The sequence below is a fragment of the Polistes canadensis genome, unplaced genomic scaffold (assembly GCF_001313835.1).
Source record: "Polistes canadensis isolate GaletaPanama2010 unplaced genomic scaffold, ASM131383v1 scaffold_300, whole genome shotgun sequence".
NCBI lineage: Eukaryota > Metazoa > Arthropoda > Insecta > Hymenoptera > Vespidae > Polistes > Polistes canadensis.
The window spans coordinates 1-10,715 of record NW_014569847.1 but is presented as its reverse complement, the minus strand read 5'-3'; the positions used below and the strand labels follow the sequence as shown (position 1 = coordinate 10,715).

The window sequence follows — 10,715 nt, the reverse complement described above, 5'->3', positions numbered from 1 at the left end:
CAGCGGCAGTTTTAAGTAAGAATGCAGTAGCAGTATCATGTGCGGATGCATTTTCCGTTGAAGTTATAGGAGCAGAAGTAGTTGTAGTTTCAGGTAAAGTTGCTGTTGCAGTAGCATATGTTGTTGCCGTAGCAGAAGCTGTTGTAGTTGCAAGTTCCGTTTGATATGCAGTTGCTGTTGCATTTGCAGTAGCATGTGCAGTTGCAGTGGAAGTTATTGATGCATGGGCAACTGCTAATAAATGTGCAGTTGCAATTGCAGTTTTATTCGCAGTTTTATGTGCAGTTTAAGGTGAAGATGCAGTGGCAGTTGCATGTTAAGTAGTAATTGCAGTTGCAGGTGAAGTTGCAGTCGACGTTGCTGTTGCATTTGCAATGTCAAGTACATGTGCAGATGCAGTAGCAGTTGCATTTGCAGTGGTTATTTTATGTGCAGTAGCAGGTAAAGATGCAGTTGCAGTTGTAGATGATTTTTCAAATGTCAGTGCATGTGCCGTTGAAGCTGCAGTTGCCGTTTCATAGTGGGTTGCTAATGCAAGTGCAGTTGCAGTTGCAGTTGAATTTGTAGTTGACTTCGCAGTTGCTAGTGCTGTTGCATTGGAAGTTAAATGTACAGTAGCAGTTGCTTTTTTGTTGCAGTAGCCGAAAAATGTGCATGTCTCGGTAGATGTGCAGTTGCAGTTGTAGTTGCAGTTGCATGTACGGAGATAAGTACTGAAACATTTGCAGTTACAAGTATTGTGGCAGTAGCATGTGTTGTTGCAGTTGCAGTTGTTATTGCAATTACATTTGCAGTAGAATGTGCAGTTGCAGTTGTTATTGCAGCTGAATGTGCAGTTGTATTTGCAGTTGGTGATGCATATGCTGCTTCCGTTGTTTTTGCAGTTGCTGTAGCAGTTGTATTTGCAGTTCCAATTTTAGTTCCAGTTAAAGATACAGTTGAACGTACGGTGCAAGTACAGTAACAGTTGCAGCTGCATGTGCTGTTTTAGTTGCAGAGGCAAAGGCATTTGCAGTTGTAGTTGCAGTTTCATTTGCCGTGAAAGTTAAAGCACATGACACTGCACAGGAAATTGCAACTGATTTTTTTTCTTATAATACATTGTTTTACATTTTTTTATATTTAGGCAATTGCAAATGCAACTGCACATCTAACTGTAACTGCAAATGCAGATGCGAATGTAACTGCAACTGCAACTGCTCATTATACTGCAACTGCAACTGCATACTTAACGGAAATAAAAAATGCAACTTCATAATAATTTGCAACTGCAACTGCAACTAATATAGCACATTCAACTGTAACGGCAACAGCAACTGCAAATGCTACGAGCAACTGCAACTAAAACTGCATCTGCACATAAAACTACTTCTGAAGATAAACATGCAATTTGAACTGCAACTGCTACTGCACCTAAAACTGAAACTGCAATTGCATCAAAAACTGCAACTGCAACTGCATATGCAACTACAAAGAAGACTGCAACTGTAAATAAGAATGCAGATGTCACTGTAGCTACACATAAAACTGCAATTGCAACTGCATTTGCCTATGCAACTGAACATGCGTCGACAACTGGTATTGCAACTGAAACTGAATCTAAAAAAGCAACTGCAACTAAAAATTACACTGCAGATGTAACTGCAACTGCAAATGAAATTGCAAGTTAAAAAAAAATTGCAACTGCTACTGTAACTTTAAATGCAACTGTAACTGCAAATGATACTGCAACTGCCTAAGCAACTGTAGCTGCAGCTAAAACTGCAATAGCAACTGAAACGGCACATGCAAATGCAACTGTACATTAATCTGCAGCCTCAGAGGCAAATGCAACTTGCTCTCCACATGCAACTGTTACTGCAACTCTACATGCAACTGCAACTGCACATGCAACTGCAACTAAAACTGCAATTGGAACTCCACACGCAACTAAAACTGTAATTTTTCCTGCACTTGCAACTGCAACTGTAACTGCATTTTTTTTATTACCTATACGGTAACATTTTAACTTTCAAATGCAAATGCAACTGCTACTGCCACTGCATTTTATTAGTAACATATTTTTTTAAACATTTTTACCTGTACATGCAAAAACTACAGCAAATGCAAATGCAACTGCACATGCAAATGCTACTGACACTGCAACATCAAATTTAACTGTGACTGCAGCTGACACAGCAACAGCAGCTGCTACTGTAACGGAAAATGAAAGTGCAACTACAAATGCCACCGAAACTGCACAAGCATCAGCAACTAGTGCTGCCTTTTCTTGTCATAATATATCTTTAAACTTTTTACCTGCACTTTTATCTGCACTAACAACTGAATAGGCATGTGCTACCGCACATGCAAATGGAACTGTACATGAGACTTTAACAGTACATGAAAATGTTACTGTTTATTCGGCTGCTAATTTTAATAGATCTGCAAATTCAAATGCAACTAAAACAGTATCTGCCACTGCAACTGCAACTGCACATGTAACTGCAATTGCACATGCATCTGCTACTGCAAATTCCACTGCAATTGCCCATGCATCTGCTACTGCAAATTCCATTGCAACTGCACATAAAACCTTAATTGCACATTAAACTGCACATATTACGGCAACTGTAATTGTAACGGCAACCGTAACTTAAAGTGCTCATGCAACCGCAACTGCATTTTAACATGATACTACAACACCTACTTTAACTGCATCTGCAACTTGAACTGCAACTGTACATTAAACTGTAACTGCAACTGCAAAGGTAACAGCACATGCAATGTTTACTGCAAATAGAACTGCATTTAAAACTGCAACAGCACATGCAACTACACATCTAACAAAAATTGCAAATGCAATTGCTACTGCACATGCTACTATAACTGGACATTAAACTGGAACTTTAAATGCATATGTTGCTGCACATGTAACTGCAAATGCTACTGCGACTGCGAAGTAAACTGTTACTTTACCTGCAACTGCACATGCTAAAGCAACAACAACTACATATGCAAGAGTAACTACCTATGCAACTGCAAATGCGCATGCAACTCTTACTGCACATTTAGCAGCTTCTTCAACTGCAACTTTCGCTACATTATCAATTGCACATGTTAAAAAAACTGCGACGTAAACTGCAACTAAACATTCAACTGCACATGCCACAGCAAAATCGCATTTCAAACTGTAATGCAACTGCAAAAGTAACAGCAAATGTAACTTAAACTGCAAAAAACTGCACATGCTACTACAATTGCACATGCATCTACCACTGCTAGAGCAACTGCACCTAATATTGCAATTTCACATTTAACTGCAACAGAACATGCAACTGCAGCTGCACATGCCACGGCAACTGCACTTGCGAATGCAACTATAAATAAAACTACTTATGCAACTGTAACTTTTACTGCATCTTCACATAAAACTGCAACTGAATCTGCATATACAACAGACACTAGAACAGCAACTGCAACTATAACTGCAACTTCAGATGCAACTGTTACTGCAAATGAAACTGTAACTATACATGCCACGGCAACTTTAACATTTCTAGCTGCCCTTGTAAACGCAACTATAAATGCACATACGACTGTAACTGCAAATTCCATTTTAACTGCCACTGCAACTGATTATAGTACTGCAAAAGAAGCTGCAGCTGCACATCCCACTTTAACTACAGATGCATATAAAACTGCACATGCACCTGCAACTGCACATGCACCTGTACATGACACTGAACTAAAACAGCAAATGTAACTGCAACTGCAACGGAACATGCAACAGCAAATATACATGCAGCTGCCACTAAAACGGTACATGTAACTGCTTATTTAACTGAAACAGAACATGCAACAGAAACTGCACATGTAACTGTAACTGCAAATAAAACTGCACATCAAACTTTAACTGCACATGCAACTGCTACTACTACTGCAATTACACATGTAACGAAAACTGCAATAGCAACTGCAACTTTATAAGCCACTGCAGATGCAGCTGCAGCTGCAACTACACACGCAACCGTTACTGCGCTAAAAACTGCACAAGCAACCGCAACTGCACATGCAACTTAACATATTCCTTCACATGCATATGAAACTGCAACTGCTTATGCATTTGAAACTGGACATAAAACAGCAACAGTACAAGAAACTGTAATTGTAAATTCGACTGCAGATTTTACTAAAACTGCTCATGCAATTATACCTAGAACAGTAACTGCAACAGTAACTGCTACTGCACATGCAAGAAGTACTGCACATGCAACTGTAAAACTGCGACGAGAAAATTCAACTTTACCTGCAACTGCACATGACACAGCAAATACAACTACAAATGTAAGAATACCTGTACAGCCTACTGAAACTGCACAGGCAACTTCTACTGCAACTGCACATGAAACTAAAAAAACTTATAAAACTACTCATGCAACTGGAACTGTACTGTACATGCCACTAAACATGCCACTGCACCTGCAATGCAATAGCAACTGTAACTACAATTGCACATGCAACTGAACACGAAAGCGCCACTTCACATGCAGCTGCAACACCACATGCAACAGCAAGTGCACACACAACTGCAACTACAAATCCAACTGTAAATGCACATTCAGCTGTAACAGCAATTGCAACTTCTAATGCAACTAGAGCTGGCCCTACAACTGCAATTGCAACTGCAACGGAACATGCAAATGTAACTGCAACTGCCACTGCATCTGAAACTGTAACTACAACTGCATATGCATCTGCAAACGGATCTGCATCTTGAACGTCCAATGCAATTGCAACTACTCATGCTACTGCACCTGCAAATGCCTCTGCCACTGCTACTGCACATGCATTTGCATCTGCAGCTGCATATGCAATTGCAACTTTAAATGCAATTGTAGCTGCATAGACAACTGCACATGCCACCGTAACAGCGCTGAAAACTCTACAAACAACCAAAACTTTACAGGCATCTAAACATGCCACTGCACCAGTAAATTTTACTCTTGATGTAACTGCAGGTGCTTATGCAACTGAAACTACAATTGCACATGCAATTGCCACTAAAGCTCTAACAGCACATGTATTTGCAACAGCAAATAAAATTGTAAATTAAACTGCAGATGCAACAGCAACTTAAATACCACCTGCAGCTTCATCTTTAACTGCACATGCAACAACAATAGCACATGGACCTGTAACTTGACATATATCTCTTACTTCAACTGAAACTGCAACTGCACATGCATCTGCTTTTGCAACGTCAACTGCAACGGCTAATAAAATTTCAACTGCACATGCAACGTTAACTGCACATGCAACAGCAATTGCCACAGCATTTATTTGCCATTGTATTTTATCAACATTTCTTCTTGCATTTTTATCTGCAGCAACATCTGCACATGCGAATGCAACTGCACAAGCAAATGCCTCTGCACGTGCAACTGCACACGCATCTTAAACTTCACATGCAGCTGCTAATGCAAATGCAACTGCAACTGCACACACAACTCCAACTGCAGAGTAAACTTTAAATGTTATATTTACCTGCCTATAAAAACGCAACTGCTACTGCTACTTATACCGCACTTGCCTGTGTAACTGTATCCGTATCTACACATTTAACTTCACATGCGAATGCAACTGTAACTGTAGATGCATTTGCCACTGCAACTGCAACTGCAAATAAAACTGTAACTGCAACTACTACAGCAACTATAGCTGCAACTTCACAAGCCCCTGCGACTGGAAATGCAACTACTACGTCATTTGTAACTTTAACTGATACTTCAACTCCTCATATAACTGCAATAGAAGCTGCAACTGCAACATATCTCAAACTGCACATGCTTATGCAACTGTATAAAAAACGGCAATTGCATATTAAACTGCAACAGCACATGTAATACTGACTGCTCATACTACGGCAACTGCAATACAACATGTAACTGCAAATGTAACTGACACTATACATGCAACTGCACATGCCGCAGCAAGTGCAACTGCAACTGCATCTGTAACTAAAACTGCTTATGAAACTGCAAATTCATCTTAACTTAGAACTGCATCTGCAACTGCACATAAGACTGTAATAGCACATGCATCTGCACATGTAACTGCAACTGCACATGTAACAGCAACTGCACATTCATCTGCAAATTCAATTGCAACGCCACAAAAAACATTAACATTAATATGCAGTTACATATGCATATTTCCTTACTTTCGCAGTTGCATTTGCATGTACGTGTATAAATGCATGTGAATTTGCTTAAGCATTTGCAGTTACAGTAACAGCTACATGTGCTTGTGCAGTTTCAGTTGCATTGTTATGTGAATGTGCAGGTGCAGTTGCATTTGCATATGCGTGTGTAGTTACAGTTGCATATGTATGTGCTGTGGCAGTTGCAGATACAATTGCATTTGCAATTTTTAGTTGCATGTGCAGTAGCAGTTTCATGTGCATGTTCATATGCAGTTGCAGTTACATGTCTATTTTCTTTTGCAGTAACAGTTGCAGTTGCATGATAATATGCTTGTGCATGCGCAGTTGCAGTTGCTTTTGCACGTCTATGTGCATGTGCAGTAACACGTTTAGTTGCAGTAGCATTTGCATGTGCCTGTGAAGTAGCATGTGCAGGTGCAGTTGCAGTTGCATGTTTATGTGCATGTGCATGTGCAATTGCAGTAGCATGTGCTGTTGCAGGTGCCTTTGCATTGCTATGAGCATGTGCAGTCGCAGTTGCATGAGTATGAGGATGTGTAGTTGCAATAGCATGTGCATGTACAATTTTGTGTTCAGTAGCCGTTGCATGAGCATATGCATGGGTAGTTGTATGTGCATGTGCTGTTGCAGTGTCATTTTTATGTACAATAGCAGTGTCTGTGCAATTGCAGTTTCAAGTGTTGTTCCATGTGCATTTTCATATGTTGTAGCAGCAGTAGATAAAATTGCATTTGCAGGCGAGTTTTCATGTGCATGTAGGGTAACATATGCACGTGTAGTTACAGTTACAGTTATATATGCTAGCAAGTGGCAGTTGCAGTTGCATTTTTAGTTACATGTGCATGAGAAGTTGCAGTTGCTGTTGCATTTGCAGTTGCATATCCATGTACATGCTTATGAGCTTGTGCTTAAGAATGTGCATTTGCATTTGCATTGGCAGTTTTCGAAGCATTTGCGAGTTCATGTGTATGTGCAGTTGCAAGTTGTTCGATTGATCCGGCTCGAAGGACCATTTAATGTACGGTTGATCTGACTCGCAGAACCAAATTTACGGTTGTACGGTAGTGCTGGTTCCCACTCTCGTACTGTGCACGCTTTCGTGCACGCACTTTCTCACTTTTGCTCGGAAAAAGACTGCTGTCTCTTTCCACTTCCGCGTTGTAAGGGCGGAAGGAGTTAATCCAAATAAAACACTTCAATATTGTATTGAAATGAATATTTATTATTACTCGTTCTCAAGAGATCAGTATGGTGCTTGGACCTTGTATAATGATCTACGCTAAATTTGATTCTTATTACTAGTAATAACCTCGGGTTACTGACTAGTTGAACCTATGCAATGTATTGAATTCTGCGCGGAGCACTTGGATGTGATTCCGCCTAACAAGTATGGACAACTAACTATTTTTGGGCTAAAATGTAATTGCCCTCCTCCCCTCCTCCACGATACATCCCACCAAAGGGCTCTGATGCGACCTTGCAGTGGGGATATCTGATCAAATATACTACTCTCCAAGTTCTAAGAATTCGAGATAAGATACCCTATGTGATAGCTATATTAGTTCCTTATAATCTATGAATACATGCCGACGCAATAAAACCCGAAGGTCCTAAATAAATACTCTCTATTTCTTTTGTATAGTCCTCGGTCGGGTATCTTTGTAAACGTGTATCTTATCTGAATTTTCCGTTCTATAATATTACGCCTACTGTTCCGATAAATAACGGAACTCAAGTTTTGTAGCAGATGCATGTGCATTTGCTGTTGCAGTGTCATTTGTATGTGCAGTAGGAGTTGCATGTTTCTGTGCAGTTGCAGTTTCAAGTTTCGTTCCATGTGCATCTTTATATACTGTCTCAGCAGTAGATACAATTTCATTAGCATGTTAGTGTACATGTGCATATGAGGCTACTTATGCACGTGTAGTTACAGTTACAGTTACGTATGCTTGTGGAGTAGCAGATGCAGTTGCATTTTAGTTACACGTGCATGTGCAGTTGCCGTTGCTGTCGTAGTTAAATTTGCATGTTTATGTGCATGATCAGTTGCATTTTTAGTGGCAGTTGCATTTGCATGTCTATGAGCATGATTAGTTGCATTTTTAGTGGCAGTTGCATTTGCATGTTCCTGTTCAGTTACAAATGCAGTGGCAATCCCAATTGCAGTGGCAGCTGCATGTGCATCTGCTATTGCAGTTCTTTTAGTATGTACTGGTTCTGTTGCCGTTGCATGTGCATGTGCAGTTGCATGAGCAGTAGCAGTTGTTTGTACCTGTGCTTGTGCAGTTTCTTGTGCATGTGCTGGTACAGTTGCATTTACAGTTGATATAGCTTGTGCATGTACATGTGTAATTGTAGTTACAGTCACATGAGCATGTACAGTGGCAGTTAGAGTTGCTGTTTTAGTTACATGTGCATGTGCAGTTGCAGTTGCATATGCCGGTTCTTGTGCATGCGCAGTTGTAGTTACATGACTATGTGCATTTGTAGTTGCAGTTGAATCTGCATGTGCATTTGCTGCTACAGCTTTATTTACATGTGCGTGTGCAGTTGCAGTAGTATGCTCATTTACAGTAGCGTTTGCATTTTTATCTGCATGTAAATGGGCATGTGCAGTTTCAGTTACAGTTGCAGTTACATTTGCGTGTACAGTTGCAGTAGCAATCGCTGTTTTAGTTGCATATGCATGCGCATGTAAATGTACACTAGCAGCTGCATTTCCAGTTGCATGTGCCTTCCTTTTGCATGTGCAGTTGCAAGTGCCAATGCAATTGCATTTGCAGTAGCACTTGCATTTGGAGTTTTAGTTAGATATGCTTGTGCAGTTACAGATTTAGTTGCATGTTCATGTGCAGTTGCAGTTTAAGTCGCTGTTGATTGTGTATGTACTTGTGCTTGTTCTGTTGCAGTTGTATATGCAGTTTCAATTTTATTTGCATTTGACTGTGCAGTTAGAGTTGACGTTTCATGTGCGGGGACAGTTGCAGATCACATTGCAGTGTTTGGGGCATATTCATGCGTATGAGGATGTGCAGTGTCATTTGCATTTCCAGTTGCATTTGTATGTGCATGTGCAGTGGCACGTACATGTGTATGTTCATGTGCAGTTAAATTTGCATGTGCAGTTGTCGTAACATATGTATGAGCAATTGTAGTTGCAGTTGGAAATGTAGTTGCATATGCATATCTAGTTGCATGTGCAGTTAAATGTGTATGTACATGTGCAATTGAAGTTCTATAAGGAGTAGCAGTTTTATGTGTATTGACATGTGTAGTTTTCGTCGCATGTTTAGTTTCAATTGCATTTGCATGTATATTAACATGTGTAGTTGCAGTGGCATGTGCAGTAGCAGTTGGATTTGCATTTACATATTAATGTGTTATTTTAGTTACAGTGGCATGTGTAGATGCAGTTGCATTTACATGATTATGTGCATGCGCAATCGCAGTTGCATATGCATGTGCATGTGCATGTGCAGTAGCATTTGCATTTCCAGTTGCAGCTGCATGTTCATGTGCATGTGCAGTGGCAGTGGCATGTGCTGATGCAGATCTTTGTGATCGCGAAATCTGATCACTATAGTGTTTAAGTGCACTATCTTTAACTGTCTAAGAAAATTTCCATATATTGTTGTAATATTTTTTGAGCTGCTTTACCTATTTGGGCGATGTAGCAAACTATAAGATTTCTAAAAGAATGCTATTTCAAGCAATGATTTTAAAAGTCTCGGAGATGCTTTACAGAGTATACCTTATAATATAAATTTCAAGAACGAAAAAATGGGCTATTTGATTACCATGTTTGACTACAATAGTCTGAAAATATAAAATATCGTTGATTTTCTACTAATTTTGTTTACTTTACGTGTAGAATTCTAATCTTTATCGACGAAAAGCGATCTAGGTTAAGCAGAGATCCCATCTGCTGAGTTTCTAAGAGCACATTTTTCACGTCTACGAACATCTCTCACTATATTTGAAAGAATTTTAAGCTACTTTTTAGATCTGATTTCGCATCTTTAGGAATGCTGTGGTCTGACCATTTATAATATCAAATCTTTATTTTCGCTTTTAAAATTTATAATCGCAGGTATACGCTTCAAGGCTTTAACGCAAACGTTTCAAATCTTCCGGTAATTAGTATTTCTTTAGAGATATTATTGATTGCTACTACGTACAGAACCGGAAAGATGCTAAAAATTTTTTTATCTATATGCAGAGAAATGTTCTAAGACAGTGAAAAATGTGCTTTAAGACACTAATAAAATTGGATTTTGTGTTAAATAATGATCGTTTTTTGTCAACAAAATTATTGAATTCTACACGGAAAGTAACTGACCTTGTGAAAATTCAACGATTTTTTTGCTTTTTAGAACTACTGTGGTCAGACCATTAACCTTTTAGATACTACGCGTCACTATAGTGGCTTTCGCGGATATCATTTTTCAGGACGACGCGCCACTATAGTGGCTTTCGCGGATATCATTTTTTAGGACGCGCTACTAATGTG

At 39.5% G+C, this 10,715-nt stretch overlaps 3 protein-coding genes across 3 annotated transcripts; 1 reads left to right on the top strand and 2 right to left on the bottom strand.

The window, feature by feature from the left end:
• The first annotated feature begins 2,970 nt into the window (after positions 1–2,970).
• On the top strand, positions 2,971–4,759 carry LOC106791349 (uncharacterized protein YBL113C-like). Its single transcript, XM_014756923.1, has 5 exons — positions 2,971–3,002; positions 3,265–3,741; positions 3,833–3,855; positions 4,127–4,480; positions 4,533–4,759. The coding sequence occupies exons 1-5, from the start codon at positions 2,971–2,973 to the stop codon at positions 4,757–4,759; spliced, it is 1,113 nt and encodes a 370-aa protein (XP_014612409.1).
• Positions 4,760–6,250: 1,491 nt separating this feature from the next.
• On the bottom strand, positions 6,251–8,048 carry LOC106791348 (histidine-rich protein PFHRP-II-like). Its single transcript, XM_014756922.1, has 3 exons — positions 7,910–8,048; positions 6,548–6,862; positions 6,251–6,375 (listed from the first exon to the last, which is right to left on the bottom strand). The coding sequence occupies exons 1-3, from the start codon at positions 8,046–8,048 to the stop codon at positions 6,251–6,253; spliced, it is 579 nt and encodes a 192-aa protein (XP_014612408.1).
• A 96-nt stretch (positions 8,049–8,144) lies between these two features.
• Positions 8,145–9,814, bottom strand: LOC106791347 (Y' element ATP-dependent helicase YJL225C-like; the record flags this gene model as incomplete). The annotated part of the gene is made up of 3 exons (XM_014756921.1): positions 8,145–8,993; positions 9,095–9,148; positions 9,599–9,814. Coding segments are annotated over 3 exons (1,119 nt in total), but the record flags the coding sequence as incomplete, so codon positions are not given.
• Between the last annotated feature and the right edge of the window lie 901 nt (positions 9,815–10,715).